Source organism: Camarhynchus parvulus, chromosome 1A, assembly GCF_901933205.1.
Source record: "Camarhynchus parvulus chromosome 1A, STF_HiC, whole genome shotgun sequence".
Lineage (NCBI taxonomy): Eukaryota > Metazoa > Chordata > Aves > Passeriformes > Thraupidae > Camarhynchus > Camarhynchus parvulus.
Genome location: NC_044586.1, coordinates 58,702,539 through 58,721,477, shown reverse-complemented (window position 1 = coordinate 58,721,477; position 18,939 = coordinate 58,702,539). Strand labels below are relative to the sequence as shown.

The 18,939-nt window shown below is 38.3% G+C and overlaps 1 protein-coding gene across 12 annotated transcripts in view; it reads left to right on the top strand.

Moving 5' to 3' along the window:
* Window positions 1–18,939, top strand: part of MAGI2 (membrane associated guanylate kinase, WW and PDZ domain containing 2) — a 700,805-nt gene that overhangs the window by 591,829 nt on the left and 90,037 nt on the right. For all 12 annotated transcript variants that reach the window (XM_030960213.1, XM_030960210.1, XM_030960207.1 and 9 more), the window contains one exon: window positions 15,613–15,644. In XM_030960213.1, coding sequence (XP_030816073.1) covers window positions 15,613–15,644 — 32 coding nt within the window. The remainder of the gene's footprint in view (window positions 1–15,612; window positions 15,645–18,939) is intronic.

The following is an 18,939-nucleotide window of genomic DNA, read 5'->3' as shown; positions in this document are numbered from 1 at the left end:
TCCAGCAGGCTGCTGAGAGGAGCAAAGCACAGATGGAATGGGATGAAAATCTGGGGACTAGCAGGGAGTTTTTATAACTCAGAGAGTCATTGATTTCACTGGAAACAAGGACCTCTAATGTAGGGACATTGTGAGCAGGGCAAGCTGTTCCAAAGTTTCTTTGATTTCTATGTTCTCCAGTCAATGATTTTACATCTTCCCGATTTGAAAACATATGTGGTTTAGTTCTATTATTATAAAGCTCAGTGGTTTGGGTTTTTGCTTGGTTATATATATAATCAAGCCTTTGGAGCTGTTATAAGAAGGAGTCTAGGCAGGTCGAGATAAAATCTTTGGCCAGCCTGGGTTCAAGCTTGTGTGGGAAGAAAACACCAAATCAAAACTTGCTATATTGCTACAAAGTAGAAAGTAATTTCTTCACCTGTTTGGTATATCCTTTACCTTTGAGATTAAAGCCTTGATTTCTGGAACTAAGAACTGAAGCTGCTTTTTCTTCTGAACTGATAATCATTTCTGTGGCTATTTAATTGTGAGTTAGTAATGAAAAAACAAAAATCATACAGAAATTCTAGGGATTTCAGAGAGTTTTACAGAGAAGGAAAGTTCTACTACACCAGTTCTACAATTTGGGGTGACAAACACAAAAATAATATGCATTATTATAATTATGAAGTCAGAACAAAAAGAGACTCAAACTGAAATATATTTCTATCAGTTTCTCTTTTGCAACTTAAAGCTATGAAATTTATATTTGTCAAAAAACAGGGACATCAAAAAAATAAAAAAGAAATAACTGGTTTAGAATGCAAAATAATAAATAAGAAAATAATAATTTTGTGTATTGAAAATAATGTTGCAAATTTAAAAAAAAAATTTAGGAGAGAAAAATTAATGCCTCAAATTTTGCATGTGGAGGATCAGGCCTAGTCTCTAGAGAGTGAAAATTATTTCTGAAGTACTCAAAAGCTTTTTATTATTTTTGTTCCTCTCTGTTGTCTGAAAGATAAATTGCAGTGTAGCAACACATATACTTTTGTCACTAAATTTGAATGCATTTATTGCAGATTACTGGTGTAGAATTGCAACCAAATTACATTTCTAACTTGCTTCTACCAGGAAAGGGAGGAATAAAATTCATTACTTGTGTTTCTAGAGAGCTACCCATTTTTTATTCATTAATATGTGATAGCTACTTGCACACTGGTTTGGTGTTTTCTATTTGCCTCAGCAGTAAATAAACTTTACCAGATTAAGGAGAATTATGGGTATTTGCCATGTGTCCCATTTGAGGTCTCTTTGTATGGCAGAACACACAACTTTCAGAACATTCTTCAGAGAAAAAATTGTTCTGTGGAGAGTCTGAAGACAACTTTTTTTTGTTTTCTCTTGCATAACAATTTTATTTTCAACCTGCAGCAATTACATCTGAATTACTAATTTCTGAGTAGACAGAAACAAATTTTTTTTTTTAAATTAGAATGGATTTGTAATTTGTTTCCTTAATCCTATAAGTCCTAAAGCCTTTAAAAAAATTCACCAAAGAGAACATCACTGAGAAGTAGAGCAACTTAATCTAGAACTGTCAGTTGCCTGATAGATCAAAAACTTTTTGATGGCATGGAAAGCAAAAGGCTGCTAATAACAGGGTGAATTACTTCAGGCTCCGTGTTATGAGGGACATCTAATATTTAGTGCTTGCTAAATATTAGATGGTCCTGCTAAATGTTAGATGGTCACTAGGTATTTTGTCTAAAACCTGAATAGAAATTTCATCTGAGATCTGGTTTATTCTGTTATTTTACCCATCAATACATTCTGAAAATGCAGCTACTTTTCACAGAAATGGTATTAGAGAATTAATGAAAACTCCCTTTGATAAAAGGCTCTAATTTGAATTAACATTCTCCTTCCCTTTCCTCTGAAGTGGACCCTTTGTTGCTGATCCCTGTTTCATGAATTATACTCTTTAAGTTAGCCTGTTAGAGTTAAAAAATATACATTTTTTTAAAAAGAACACCAGGGGGAAATTTCCTTTACAAACTATTTCCTATCCTATCAGATTGGGATTATACACCACTAAACCTGTAGGGTGGCTGGGTAAAGAGCATACAGACCTAACTTTAGTATCATTTTATTTATCTGGTTTTTGGGGAAACCCCAGGAGAAAGTACTGTGACCATCACAGATGAATTGTGCTGTTCATCCAGATTCCTTCAGCCAGCTATGTTCTTCAGGCATAAATTCAATTTTTGTCTTGTGATCAAATGGGGATACTGAGGAATGAGGTTAGATTGAGGAAGAAGATGGTTTATGGATCCAAAGACTACATCTAAGTTTGTTTTCTCATGTAGTCAGTTCTGATTTTAAATAAGGAGGGATATACATGCAATGTACCCTAGCATGTCTTTCTAAAAATGCTAATTTTTAAGGTCCACAAAGTGCTTCACGGTTGTCAGCACCACAATCTCCTCCGTTTAACTTGTCATGTTTATGTACTGTTCCAATTTTCTCAGCATTGAGGGGTTTATTTTCCATTATGTTGGACATGTCATCTAACTCAAGTCTGAAACCAATTTATGTTCCTCTGAGAGACACAGCAATGTCACAGGCAAAAAAAAAATCAATTTCTTCACAGTTTTTCTTCCTTTTCCTTGTACTACATTCATTTGATACTTATCACTTCCCAACTATCTTGTCAGGATCCTTTTTAAGCATCATTTTTTAGTGTTCTGTTCATTAGCTTTTCAAAGTCCTATGCAGGACTACATGTGACCAGCACATAATCTAAACATCATAAAATTCACATCAATACTGCTCCTCTCTCCTTAGACTTGAGGACACAGCTGTTCTTTATGTTAATTGCTCGACTCCGAACTTTCAGGAATTCATAAAAATTGACATTTTTTAACGAGTTTTTCTGCAAGCCAGGTCATCTTGATCAATTCATCATGCTTTATACTCTTCAGTGTTCTATACTGCAATAATGTCATGCCCATCAATCATTATTAGTCTCATTTTTTTTCTTTCAGGCTCCTGTGGTCTTATGCTAAACCACCTGAACTGCGTGTCATTTTAACCAGTATAATTTAAATTACTAAAATAATCAGAAAATCTTTTACTAATTCAGTTTTGTTCTTCTTGATGAGTAAGTTGTATACTGAGAATTACCTCCTGAATGGGAATGTGAAAGCAAAGACGTTTGTCTCTACTAGGTACATGTCAGAGTGGACAATATCAAATCTTCAGTAGCTCAAAGCAAAGTGTCTTACCTGGAGATTCAACCAGGGAACTGCAAATTTAGAATGTCTCTGTTCTTTTCACAGTTGTGTTACTCTTTGTACATGGGTCTTCCACTAACGTCCCTTGCCAAATATTCTGCTTTTCAACACTTAATGTTGTATTTTCACATCTACGAGTTAACCACATAAACCTTGGTCTTGTGATAAGTTTTTCTTCTCCAGTTGGTCTTCTCTTTCACAGTCTCCAGCTGTTGTCAATCTTTCTGTTCTACCTGAATCCCTACAGCCAGGAATAAGCTCATCTGTCAAGCTGGTGTGACGGAGCAGGAAATTCGAAATTAATTATTCCTTTGACTAACACCTGGATCCAAAGCATCAAATAATCATGCTATTGCTTATCCCCAGCTTTCACCACTGTGGCCAAGTGGCATGATTACCTTTTTATTATGTTGCCATTGGGTGTTTGTCATTCCACCATGTGGTATGAAAATGAGTCGATTATGGTTAACACACCTGAGCTCCTGACACTACCCATTTCCACTGAACAGATTTCAAAAGAAAATTAATAACATTTAGAACCATGCAGACAGCTTGATGCCTATTGAACTCTAAATACTGAAGTTACTACTGTGTAATTTAATAATGACAAGCAGTCAGAGGAAACCAGGAGGTTCTTCTCTAAGTCTCTGTAATTACACTTATTTGTTTCTTTATGGTGACCTTTTGTCCAGTGCTCCCAAATCTCAGAGAAATCAGGAGGAGGGAGACTCTGAGCTCATTAGCAACATCCAGGGCCATCTGAAATGCACTGGCATGCCAAGAAATCTTCACTGGAATGGCAGAGTAAGGATGACAACTGAGGCTCTGAAATCTTCCATAGATTCTGTGTCTTATCTGCCAATCTAGGACAGATTTCTGAATAACATTAGGTTTGGCACCCTGGATATTAGAGCTGTGTTTCTGCACCTGTGTTAAGTTCCTAATTCACAGATTAAGACATGAAAATCTACTTGTCTGAATATCAATATCTAAATCTGGCGTATGTGTTTGTGTGTCTATTGTAACTGATGGGGACTTAAATTAACTGCTGACATGTAGGCATCCTATTCTGTTGAGATGCCCATGTATATTCCATCTCACTTCCCACCAAAGGTCCTTTTGTCACAGTTGACAACACTAGGAAGATACACATGCAAGCAAAAGAATGGATTTATAGTTGAATGTATTTCCCCCACACTTGCTGAAGTCATTTTGTGAATGTATTTTCATGAAGAGGGCTTTAGGATGCTGTATTAAAACAACTTATGCACCATCTACATTTTAACAGGAAATATTTGGAACATGTCTTGATACTCATCAATGTGACATACTATCATTCACTGTGAGATTTCTTTGTTTGGCTTAGAAAGTGTTAAAGCTTAAATGGGAGTAGAATCTAAACACATGAAAGAGCAGAGAGAGTGATATAGTTAGGCAGAGTTTCTGACTGGCAGAGAACTCCAAAAATATGATGCAGTATTCCTGAAAAGTTTTTGAGGCTTAAATTAGCTTTCAGTAAAGCCAGGCTGAGTTGTCAGACGTGTTCTTAGCAAGCATACAAAGTCTTTATGGAAATGGCAGCACTTGCAGACCCTTCTAGAATCAACAGCCACAAGATGTCAGGGCTCTGAAGCCTCAATTTATATTCCAAATGATGTGGCTGGTTCTGTGTGTATGACACATACCAGGCTTTTCACCTTGCTCTGCTCAGGGGAAGTTGCATTCCACAATATATTTTTTGCCTGAGACAAGGCATTGCTTTCATTACCAGCTCTCACAGCGTTAGAGCAGCACAGTTAAGAGTGTAATTGCTAGTCTGGAAAGAGAACCAGTGACACTGTTTTTAGCAGCAGTCATTGGACAACAGACACGAGCAAACCTGGAGATTCTTCAGGAAAAATTTCCTTTCAGGCAAATAAAAGGTTCTTTTTCATGTCTGTAAAAAAAATATACCCTTGACCTTTTCAAAATGTAGATAGAACCAGTGAGCAAACATCTGAGATGTCTTGCTCATCATGTATGAGTACCTATTCATGCAGACTTTTCCTAATTGAGGTAGTATTTAAATAAAAATAAGTATTCTTAGACTTCAGAGAGGAAATTAACAGTTCATCCAATACTACCTGCACCTCAAAAACAAAAACTATGATATGAACCTAAGGATTTGAACTTTTAGTAGAAACTTCTGTCATAAAAAGAGACAACGTTCATCCTCAATTCCATAAGATAACTTTTTCTACTCCAGGTCAAGTTGTCCCAGTAAAATCTGTTCTGCAGCAGCATTTTTTCAGTTCCAAGACATGACTGTCCTTCAGATAATATAGTTTGGTATCAACAAGGAAATAAATCTGTAGCAGAGTAACACTGTTCTGGTAATCAGTGTCTGAAAAGAGAAGACAGTTTGTGTAAAAGTGAGACATTCTATAGGTGTTTAGTATCTAACTTTGTCCTTGGAAAATCATTCATTCTTGTTGACCACATAAAAAGCTTGTTCCAAAAATGTATTTTTCATTTCCACAAATTGAGATTTTTATTATTTTTTCAACCTCTAGTATATTTACACATCAGAAACTGTCACTTACTATTGATTTGCCTCTGCACTATTTTAGATATGATGCAAAAATTCTCTGCCTCACATCCAGATTAATTAGAAGGACATGGTACTTGTTGGGTTTTTTCCTTGGTTTCATAAATTATTTTAAGTCTCTGACTGATAAGCAATTCACAGAGCTGTAGCAGCTAAGGAAAATAAATACCTGTGTGTCCATTAGAATGTAAATTAACTCATTACTATGCCTGCTCCTGACCTTTTCTGATGGCTGTATTCTTGCTAACAAAGACACTTTGCTATTCATGAAAGTGAAATTTAATGGTAGCTTGAGAATCTCTGGTGTATTTTAGATTACATTCTGATAGACTCGGGTGACCGGTGAGCGTTCCAGCTTGAACAGCAAATACTTCTAGCATTCATGACTTTGAATAGCTATCCTTTTTCTAATTATTTGTGAAGATTTGAATATTGTTGAAAATTTGTTGCTTAAGCAGGCTAGGTCAGTGAAACTTAATGAACTGCACAAAAAGGGCTTCTATGTTTAAAAAGCTGAATATTGACTGCACCTGATCTCGCAGTCATTTAAGGTTTTGTATCAGCACTATAAACATGGAAACTTAGAATCATAGAATCATAAAAAGGTTTAGACTGAAATGCCTTAAGATCATCAAGGCCAACCATTAACCAGCACTGCAAAGTCCATCACTAAACCATGTCCTGAAGTACCACATTGACACATCTTCTAAATACCTCCAGGGATTGTGACTCAACCAAGTCCCTGGGCAGCATGTTCCACTGCTTGGCAATCCTTTAGGTGGAGAAATTTTCCCAAATATACAATCTAAACATCCCCTGTACAACTTTAGGCCCTTTTCTCTTGTCATATCTCTTGTTACTTGGGAAAAGAGATCAACCCCCACCTCACCACAACCTCCTTTCTGAAATGTGTAAAGCAAAAAAGGTCCCCGCTGAGCCTCCCTGTCTCCAGGGTAAGCACCCCCAGCTGCCTCAGCTGCTCCTCATCAGACTTGTGCTTCAGATCCTTCCCTGGCCCTATGCAAGCCCTTCTCTGGACCCATTCCAGCATCTCCATGTCTTTCTCTTTTGGTCCTGAGACACCCAAAATTGATTAAAGGTGTGGCATCACCATTGCTGAGTACAGGGGAATGATCACTGCCCTGGGCCTGCTGGCCACACTATTGCTGATACAGGTTGCTAGTGATTGTAAGACTTCTCCCAGCTGCTTATAGAATATTTTACGAGGCTCTTCATCCTGGCTGGGTGGTCTACAAAAGATTCCCACCATGTTATCTGTCTAGCTGGTCTTTCTTAATTCTTAAACACTCAACCATTTCATCACATCACTAAGCTCCAGACAGTCAGGACAGCCCCTAACATACAGAGCTGCCTCTCCTTCCTTGCCTGTCTCTTCTGGAGTTTATTGTCTTCCATTGCAGCAGTCCAGGCATGTGAGTCACCCCACCACATTTCTGTGGTGGCAACTACATCATAGCTTTCCTGTGGTACCAAGAACTGTGCTTCCAGCTCTTCCTCTTTGTTGCCTGTGCTGTGTGCAGTGGCGCAGACATTCTCCAGCTGGGCTATTGGTCCTGCCACGTTTTTAGGGGGAGAAGCCCTAATTCATGTGTGACCACAGTCAGCTGTTTCCATGGTTTCTAGCTCACTAATAACCCTCACGTCTCTGCTGCTGCATGGATCCATCTCCTACCTCCACTGAGACAGCAGACCAGAGGGCATTGCTAGCGCACTGTCCCTCAGTGACATGCAGCCCCAAGGGTTAGCTCTAGCAAGCATGGTTTTATCCCTTACCCCTTTCAAATCCAGTTTAAATCTCTTTCAATGAGCCCTGCTACCTCCTGTGCATAGATTCCCCACTATGAGACAGCTGTACCCTATCTGTTCTCTGAAGTCCTGGTGTTCTCTAAACTAAGCCATGATCAAAAACACAAAACCCACACTTTGCTGGTGGCACCAGGCTCCAAGTCAAGGATTGATATGCTGTTTCTTCCTGTTTCTTCTGTAATAATCTTCTGCAACTGTAAAATAGAGGAGAACACTACCTGTGCTTCTGATCCCTTAACCACTCATCCCAAGGCCCTGAAGTCTGTCTTGATTTCCCTCTGACCTCTTGTTGCAACTTCATCACTGCCTACCTGAGAAATGAATAATGGGGCTGTGTCAGGGTAGGAAGCTTTCTCTTCATATCTTTAACCAAGGCTGCAGGGAGGCAACAGGCTTCCATAAGAACTGGGTCTGGGCTGCATACGGGGCCTTCTGTTCCCTTCAGAAAGGGGTTTCCTGTGACAGTGACCCATCTTTGTTATGGAGGGCAGCTTTGGCACAGGGAGCAGCCCAACTTGATGACAGCATCACACCCATGCTGGATGAAGCACCAGCCTTGTTATGTTTGGTTCCACTTGCAGAGCCTCATACCTGCTATGCCTGGACAGCTGGAGAGGTGAGGCAGTCCCAGAGGAGACATGCACTGGGCAGGCACTTGTCACCACTGCCACCAATCCCTTGAATCACTATGTTCAGCCAGGGGGAGAGGATAACAAATTCTCTCTATCATGTGTCTCGTCTATCTGGGGAGCCTGTCCCTGGGAATACAGGGAGTGAAGGTTAGAGCACAGTGCTGATAATAGCACCAAGATCATGGGCTCAGTCCCTGGATGGCCACGCCTCAGTTGGGCTTGATGATCCCTGTGTGTCTGTTCCAACTCAGAATATTCTGAGATTCCAGCAGTCTGATACTCTTACACTCCCCCTGATTCCTCAGCCTACTCACTTCCCAGAGGTGTCACTCAGCACAGGAGCTCCTCACTCACTGTGCCAGCAGTCCTGGCGCAAGGGCAGTGCAAATCCCGGCACTGGGGTGGCAGTATGATCCCACTGGAGTTCCACCTGGGCAGCTGTGCTCCTCATGCTGGGTGCAGAGTTAGAGAGGCCTTTCTTCCTGTAGTTGGCAGGGTTTCAGCACCATTCCTGTGTGCCCTTCTGTGCCAGCTGCCACCAGACTGTCATATTATGCCCTTGGTACCAGACCATGCCTTGTGTATCCACCCTGCTGATGATGCTCCTGGCCCTCAGAGATCCCTACAGGGTTTTTTTATCCTTTGGAGGAAGGCTTGGCCTGGTGCTCCTGGTCCTGTTAGCTGTGGCATGGGCTGCAGGCTGCTATTGGCCCTCCTCTGAGCTTCCCAAATTCAGACAAATCCCCCATGAACCTCACTGGAGCACCCACAGGCAATCATGTCAGCACCAGAGCCACTCACCTCAGCAACTTCAGTAGGATGAGATCAGGTACATTTTTCTAAAGTTCTCTTCTACATCATTTGTGATAAAGTTCTGTCTCACACTTTATGCTACATGTCAAGAAGTCTGAAACTCTGAAAGAAGAGCTGAAATAAAGACTTGGACTCACAATGTCCCCAAATCATCTGGAGCAGAGATAAGCCATTGGGGTGGTACCCCAATGGGGTAGAGATCTAGCTGACCTTCCTTTGAACAGTCCCTGCTTTTTGCCCATACCTTCATAGATTGTTGTAGGCAGGAATGTATTTAATCTTTGGGATCACTTTTCATAGGTGTAGTAGGGCAAAGAGTGAAAAACAGTGATGATTTAAACTGGAGCACTACTTCTGTTGCAGCTTCGCTTGGGTTGAGAACAGGAGCAATCAAGTAGTGGAGCACAAAGCAAAATGCCAGCACAAGCAACTACTGAGAATCAGTTTGTACCACTGTGAGTCTTTTTTCAGGAACAACTGGGCTAATAACATCTGAGCATATGTATATAGCCATAAAGAAGACAGAGGTATTTCTCAGTTTTATAAATGTGAACCTGCATGTGATGCAGCTGATGACTGTAACCAGCCTCCATGTTACTGCAACACAGTGCTCTATCAGTTACTTGCCATGGTGCTTGTATATCACCTGCTGCAAGGGAAAGGCACTGGCTCTAAACACATGGAATGTTGTGGCCTGGTCTAAGGCAGTGGGTCATTCATCTCACTCTGATGTGGGATGTGTTGATTTTTGGCCCATTGCATCAGGTGCCATCCCAGCTAAAGACCAAATGGATCCTCCACAGCATGGCACCATCTCTCTGCAGGACAGCTGACAGCAGGAGTAGCTAACTATGCTTGAAGAGCTAGAGCTCACAGTCTTCTTACACCTACTCTTTATCTCAAGGTAAATCAACTTTTTGTTGTTGCTAGAGTAACAGTCAATATTTAGAGCTGTTTGAAAAAGATGGACCATTGGAAAATGTTATGTAATAGTGATTGATTTTATTAGAAATGGAACTACTAATTGCCATTCCCTATACATCATCTGATACTTTAAATATGATATGATCAACTGAAATTTTTTATCACCTACTTGTTTTCATAAGTATGATTTTCCATTTATTTTTATTAATTGTCTCCTTTTAGATTTTGTTTACTACAGTATGTAAATTATTTGAATGTACTACTTCTCATTGATGATACTTCTTTTCCTTAAAAGGAGAAAATATTTGAAGAGTAATTGAATTGATGGTGTATATTGGTTCTGTATACACACAAAAAATTACCTCTCCCACAAATATTTTCAGAATTTTAACTGTAGGATATTTTAAATCTTAATGAGTCAACTCAGTGGTAGAATTAGCTCTGTACACCCAATCTGACCACACCTAATACGGCTCAACAAAAGGTACACATGCTCAGGGAGAAACCAGGTGTAATGTGAATGGTAAGAAACAGTTTCCTGAACCTGCTAAAGGTGAACACCTGAGTCTGAACTCTGTGTTCTCACCTGTCACATCCCTTTGAAGTTAATGAGTATTTGGTACCTTTGTAAATCAAGCCCATATAGATAACTGCTAGACATCTCAGGGATTCCAGTAAGAGAAAGAAAAAAGCACAGAAAATAAATCTAGTGTTACAGTAAATTTATCCAGTAACTTTTCTAGAAAGAAAAACTTTTGCTTGAAGTGTTGTCACATGGATGTTGATAAGATGCCCATGGAGTCAGTTAATGCTCTGGGAGTGCTCATCAGCCATCTGTTCAGTGACTTCCAAGCATCTTGGAAGGAGAAAGGTCTGTTCAGTGCTTAAGACAGCTTTGCTCAGGAAGCCATATGCAACAAGAATATTAAAGCACAAAAAAACTCCCAAGAAGCCCAGTGAAAGCTAGTGGGCTTTCACCCATTAGAAGTGAAACTGTGACAAGTGATGTGGAGGGATGTTGACTTACCCTGAATGTTGCTTTAGATTAAAAATCTTTGTGTTGGATGCTGTTGAGTTCCTCCCTGCAGCACACGCCGTCACTGCAGAAATCAAACTGTTCCCAGGCTTCAGTTTAATTATCCATACACATCTGCCACAGAGGTGAACATCCTTAAAAGTCTTGTGTCTTAGCAATTGCTATGTGAGTTACTTATGATTCTATGAGGTGTGAAGAACTTCTTCAGGAAACAATGCAAAATAATGTGTGAATAATGAATAATGAGAATAATGAAGATGGAAATGGAGCAAAAATTATCTCCATGGGAGCAGACTAATAACCAAGGGCTGGTTTTGTACTACTGACATTACAGAATTTGCAAAAAACCTGAAAAGGAAACTAATCAGAGCTCTGTCTTGCAAATGCTCTAAGTCCTGCCTGATAAGCTGCCTTTAGAAAACTAAACTTTTCAACAGTAAATCCTTGCTGAAGTGTAAGGCACATGATATCTGTAAGAATATTTTACAACAAAAGCATACTTAAACTTGGCTATAAGAGGAAGTAGATACAATGAGTGTGATGTGATTTGTCTTTTGTTACAGGATATCTTCATCAAAAAGGAGAAGTACAGTAAACTGAAGCTGGAATTTGCCTTGATCTGAAAAAAAAAAAAAGAGAAAAGTTTTTTCTTCCTGCTACATTTGAACCTAAAATCTGTTTTCAGTTCACAGTATTTTTTAGTTAAGTTACAACTTAGAAACCATCACAGCTCTGATTTCTAGGGAAGGTCGTTTTGGAAGGTGGTAAATACAACTTAAAAAGCAATCTCAAAAATAATTTTTCTAACACTGCTTTATGAGAAAATGTAAATCTGAGTTTTAGAAGACGTGGTTGTTACTATGCCTTGGCTATTTTTTTGAAATTAAACAATTGAAATGTTCATATATGTTGGCCACCAGCTGCTTGCTGTACTTTATTACAGTTTAAATAGCCAACCTGGAATAAGAAATCATTATATTCTCAAAAGCAATTTTGCAGAAGCATATGAGGTTATGTATTTTTATTGTTGCATGCTTACATGTTACCACAGTATTTTCCTGCTAGCACCTGGCTGAATGGTGGGAGCTTTTTTTAACAAAAGCCAGGAATCCAACTGTCCTTTCCAAAACTGATGCAGACCTGTACTGGCTGTCTTTACAAGAAGTGTTAGTAAAAAAGATACAGGAATCTTCAAGAAATGGGCTGCAGCTTGTGTGGTGAGGTTACCATGAGGAGGGATGGCTGTCAGGCACATAGGTGAGCCAAAAGCCACTCATGGTAAGAACAGGCTGCATGAAGTATTTTTAGGTGGATCTTAGTTGACTTCTGTTATTTCAAATTTTAAACATGTGTATGGATATGGAGGTGAGGGGTGTTCATATGTAAATGTGCATAATATTTTCAGCTACTCAAGTTTTTATGAAGACATCCCAAGTTGGACAAGAGGGGGCTGGGGATCTGGGGAGGGAGAAGCAGAAACTTGGAAGTGGAATGAGGTTGTAAGAGCTTATCCAGTATATGTTTCTAGTTGGATGTGAGTTGATCAGAAGGTTGGGCAGTATTAGTACTGTATTAGTACTCAAAAGAAGTTGAAAGCTGCATTTTTTGGAGAACAAATTTCAGCCCTGTTGATAAATCAGTATCTGTATATGAACTGATGCCAGTCTGCTGGCAGTTGTCATTCAGGTGGGATCCTGCTCTCCCTGCTGGAGAGGGCTCACATGGCATGTAAGGAGCACCAGAAAGTCAAGGGAAATGTGGTGTGAAGTGAGGTCAAACTAAACGAAAGTCCACTTCTCATTGCCTGCTCTAGATGTGACTGCAGGTGGCCAACACTGCTGAGTGGACACTGAATATACATTATTAAGGTATATTCTTCTGGTGAGATTTTAAGCCTCAGTTTTCTATATGTAGAGGATTTATTTCTTTTACTCTTGCAGTGTTCTACATATGCAATATTCTCTTGAATTGCAGCAATTGTTGCATGTGTTTAAATACTGGTGATAATTATTTTGGTACACAACAATTATCCATGATCAGTCTCACACTGAATAACTGATAATGTCATATATTCCATAAAAGTCAGTTTTGTTTAGGTTGGGAAAAGGATGTTTAGTTCAGCTGTGAATGCAGATCTTATGTGAGACAACATTAAAATTGTCAAGAAATAGGTAAGAGATGTAATGTAAAGTTCCTTTATGGAGCTAGGCCTTCACCCCTATAGCCTAACACCTAATCTTTGACAGAGGTGAGAGATTATCTTGTTTTACATAAGGTCAAGGTGTAACAGATGGAATTAAATCAGAAGAATGGATTTTACTATTAGTCCCAAGGTTTGTTACCTTTAGAGATTGTTGCTTCTATAGCATCAGTTTGTACACATATGGATCTCTAATGTTTTTTTTTTAATTTTCCTTTGGATCTTTTACTTCTTTGGCATCCTATATCTGTTAGTTTTCTTAACATAATTTCATGCTGTGTGAATAAATATTGCTTTTTTTTTTTTTGAGTGTAGATGTTGTCATTTGTATGTTGCAGTCTGTGCCCATAACCTCCAAGCTAAATATAAGTTTATATTCTCCTTGTTTAAATGAATAATTGGATTTTTTTTTAATTGAGGGGCTTTAAAAAAATCTTGACTTGATGTATATGTCACTGTTTATTTGATTTTTAAACACTTATTATATTTTAATTGATAGTAAATTTTTTATGATATCTCCAGCATAACTTATTTTTAGGTGGAGGCAGTAAATAAATAGGGAAAAAAGACCTTTCCGTTTAATCAGGAGTAATTTTTCATGACAGTAAGTTATGGGAGGCGCACCAGGATCAATGGGTAAGGAGTGTTACCTCTGCCGATATTTTCTGAACAACAAATCAGGATAGTAAGTTGATTTGAGCAAGTTTCTAGTCTCATCTTTAGCTCAGAGCAGAAAAGTCCTTTTTAGTTTTCACTCCTATTAACAGTACAGAAGCATAGTGGGTAAGGTAGCCATCTGCCATCCAATAAGTTATTTAATAAGTTTCTGCTACAGAATCTTTAATACTGAAAGTGATGTACGAGCCAGATCTATCAAGGATGCCTGTTGTCTCAGCTTGAGTTTGCAGATGGAAAGAAATCTGTCCACTTGTTAATAAAGCAGTTTTTATCCAGGCACTGTCGAGTCAGTAAGCGTAAACCTTTCCAGGATTACTTTTTTCAATAGACCTTTTTTTAAAAAAAAACACATCTGCATTACCAAATAGCCAGTGTTTCACTACAAATGGCTCAAGTGCTTTTACACTGCAAGATACTTCAGTTGAAATTAATTATCAAGGCCGAAAAGATTACCTCATTATCACAGAATTCTACAAACCTTAAATATATGTGCAAATATAATTCCTGTTATGATTTTTCTGCAGAAAGATACTATTCTAATGCTCTCATAATTTTAATTTTCTCTTTAGACTGAAAAAGAAATAATGAAGTCAGTACTACTCTTTAGCTGAATTCGTTTTTTGAATGAAAGAGCAGCCCTCCTGTTAGATATCTCACTTTAAGCGCCATTTCTGTTTCCAACAAAACAAATGAACTTTTATTAGTTTTAATTTTACCTAGGAAAGTCCACACACTTTTTTTTCTCAGCTATTAAGCTGAGAATGAGTTTTTTAATGAAAGCTATGTTGAAAGCTGGTATTTAAAAAAAAATATCTAATACCTTTTGTAAGGATTTTTTTTTATTATTTAATACTTTGTAAAGGTTTTTAACATTGTACTGTATAAGATAGGAACAGTGTTTTCAATGAGTATTTCAAATAATTTCCTTTTATGAAAAAGACATATCTGGAGTTTTAAACATTTGTAAGCTACAAGAGTTGAAATTTAGGGAAGTCACTGAAGCAAGTTATCAATCAGTTAACAGCTAAGGAAAAGGAATTAGCTACTTGTGTAAAAGAGGTAGTCATGCATGACTTCTTGGTAACTAAGACCAAAACCAGGACAGTATCAAAATAAGCAACCCTCTCAAGACTAGGCCACCTCATCTAGACTAATGAAACCATTATTTTTCTTCAGGCTTTTCTTCTAAAAAAATCTCTTGTATTATTAGGTTTTGTTGATGGGATGTTCTGAATGCTTCTTCCTAAAGGTGCGACTGCATTTGACACATCAATACCAGGTCATTTGGTGTCTTATCCAATGTCCACCAAGACATTTGGAAGTCCTTTTGATTAGTTCTTTTAATTTCAACCTAATCCCATGCTGTTTGTAAAGTATGGCAATGATCTCAATAGCTCCACTTGCATATATATATATATATATGTATATATGTGTATATATATATATATTTATTTCTATCTATTTTTTCTTAGAAATTATCCCTTGTGTTTTGTGTTTTCACCCCTTGTGTGTAGAGAATTTTCATATCTATCAATATTATCTGCAGACCTGAATGAGAATGGGAGCATAGACACCACTTAGCCTCCATTCTTTATGCATCAGAAAAAGCTGCTAACATTATTTTTTGTTTATTTCAGGTTTCTTTTCTCCATGGAAAACTCCAAAGCCTGTAAGTTTCCTTTCAAAATTGTACACATTGAGTTCATAAGATGGCTATCATGCAAAGGAAATTTCTGTAGATGGTCATCTACCCATCCTGTTCCCAGCTCATGGGACACCTCTCAGCAGTGCCCCAGCTCCAAGAGACACAGCGCCAGGGGTGGCCTCCCAGAAAAGCTCTGAGGGTCTGTTGGCTTGGAGTCTGCCAGAAGTGGAAGAAGGAAAACCCTCATGTTAAGATGGGTGGCAAGAACCAGAAATGTGGTGGCTTAAAAAAGAGGTCTGGAGGAGAAGGCAGCAGAAATGAGTCCAGTCTAGTCTTCTAGTTGGCAAATTCTTTGAAATTACCAACATGCACTTTTTCTGGTTTACAAGTGGCTTAAGTTTAACATCCTCAAAGAGATTGTTACTCTTTCTTGCATTAGGAGATCTAGAGCTGCAAACTCACACTTCAAGTAAGAGCTTGGGCTAGATAACTGTCTGAGGTGCCTTTTAATCAGCTTTTCTGTGTTTCTATGAATTTGACAGTAAAGCCCAAGGTGTAAAGACTTCCCACTGTAAGACTGTAAGCAATGACTGTGTTTACTCTGCTGACACCACATTATATAATTTTTGGAATTTGTGACAGCATTCACAGTATAAAAAGAATTCGTAGGCTACTATTTTTGGTTGTCTGGTTTGTTTTATTGTTGTAGGGGCTTGTTTGGTTTTTGGGGTTTTGTTTGTTGGTTTGTTTGTTTGTTTGTTTTAATTTGGCTCTTTAATTGAGATTTTACAGGCCTTAGAGCAATTCTTAATTCTCCACAAGGGTGTGTAGAGGAAATAGATCCTGAAGACTTCTAAGAGCAATGGGGACAACAATAGCAATACCTTTTAAAGGACTTAGAGCCTTCTTAGTGGGGAGCAGGCAGGGGAAGTACATTAAATCTGAACAACTTTACATACTCTCATATTGGAACATGGCGCGCTTAAACTTTGCCAAAGTAATTTTTGTACCCTGTCAAGTACAAATAGCAATTAATCAGCTGATGCAACTTCATCAGACTGCTTCAGCTTGTGGTGGTTTTGCTATAAAAGGATAGAGTCTGTATACAATACATTGTAATAAGTATTGCATAAGTTGCTTTGTTCATCTGTGTAGCAGGACATTTTTGAAAATAAATCAGATTATTAAAGGCTGGCTTGCTCTCACCAGTTTAAGAGTCCTGAATTATTGGAATGTTCAACTTTTAATCTCAGATAAAAAGTGAGGAAATAGATAGCTTGGTGCTTTCTTGTTAAAGATCCACATTTGAAGGCCTCCTCTTGTCCATACTTTGCCCTTTTATGTACACATCAAATATATAGATATCAGTGTATTTATTGTTGATGATTTTCTGCAGCTTTTCACTATATAAACAGTATGGTAGTTCATGGTCAAGTAGCACTTGCCAATAATCAGGATCTAGAAAAACAACCTGAGCTGATGCAGTTTTTCATGCAATGTTGTGAGGAAAACCAGGGCTTGCGGAACAATATAACACCATTGTGTGCTGTACCTGCAGGCAGACTGACTGCTCACAGCCACTCTATTTTGGAGTAATCTCAGCAAGAGATTTCACTAATGATTAACTGAGTTAAGGTAGTGTGAATTCCTCTGTCTGGCACCACTTTTAACTAGAGAAATAGTCAGACATCAATTTCTCATGTCCAAGGCCTGAAGATTGAAACCAAGTGCCTGCAGCACTGTGTGTAGACAGTCTGAAGCAGTAAGGCCAGCACAGGAGGTTTGGAAAGCCTCCCCAACACCTCAGCACAGCCTGTATCTGTGTAACAGCACAGGAAAACACAGTAACCTGGGGTAACAGATATTTCCAGTGATTCCTATGTATATCATACACATCTTATATATGTATATCATGTATAATATTAGTGCAAGATGACCATGAGCAATGTCACCAAACCAGTTTGGAGTTGATGCCCTGCACTCCCTTCTGTCCTTACTCACTTTCAAGAATGCCTTTTTTTCTGGAGTAGCATTATGATAACTTCCATTACTGAATGCTAGGTGACTGTTTAATTAGTTAATACAGGTTTGGGAGATAAAATTTCCCTTCTGTTTATCTGCTTATTTAGCTGGTTGAACTTCACACTTGAAGATTTAGAGCTAACCAGCAAGCAAGAGTTAGACATATGGGACCCAGTAGGGTTTTGCCAATTGATCTCCAGTTTCCTGTCCTTTCTCCAGGGTAAAGTTTGCTCATCAAAGATAATTATATTTTCCTTTCTTTTTTTAAATCTTTCTTTAAGTGTTTTAATTTTGTCCAGTTTTGCATTTTGAAAGAGGTAAGTGATCTATTTCCCCAGCACTTTCCAAGAAATTAGGAATCTTTCACTTCTAGACAGACATGGCCCTGCATGTATTTCATCTTCATAATGATAAGACAGTTTGGTTTCACTGGCTTGTATTCTTCTTTTAGATTCCTAAGGGAAGGTAAAGCCTATACATATTTTCCTTCCTATATCATAAGGAGCTGGAATTGAGCTTAGTTCTTCTTTCCTATTTAGACATAGGGGTCATAATCAGATGTATTTCTTGAGACCTTTGAATTTACAATTCTATAATGCAATTATATACTGTATATGTCTTTATAGCTATGGGAGGTAATTTGTTTAGGGCTCAGAAGTAGTACTGTGCTATCCATGTGACTTACCATACAGGTTAATTTACCCAAAGGACAATTATTTGCAGAGGATAAATTATCTTGGTGTGAGGGGTACCTGGAGATACCCAAGGTAAATTCCTAAGCTATTTCAGTGGCAGCTCAGATATTTCCATATGCCACTGTATTGCACAGAATGTACATACTTATAGTTTTGAATGAACCAGCCCTACTTACTGCTGAAATTCTGGCAGAAACATGTCTTGAGTTACAATAATACTTTGTAAAATAATTAGGTCCTCGACAACTGAAAATAGCCAATATCTATAATACATGTGTTCTTAAGTATGAGCCTAAGAAGGTCAGATCACCAGGGATATGCAGCAGGATAGTTATTCAGCATATTCACCAGGAGGACACTAAAACATCTATTGTCCACACATGCTTGGTGTGAAAAAAGCCTGATGCAGTTAATCATCAGAACAGAGAGTAAAGCCTAGCTGTTGACCCAAACACCTTCTGAAACCAAGGAAGTAAAGACAAATGATAGTCATGGAATTTGAAGAGCAAGCCCACTGTAAACCTGCAATCATCTTTGATAAAGCTTTGCTGATACAACAGTAGAAGTCAGTGGAATTTATTTACAGATGAGTTTGTTTCCAA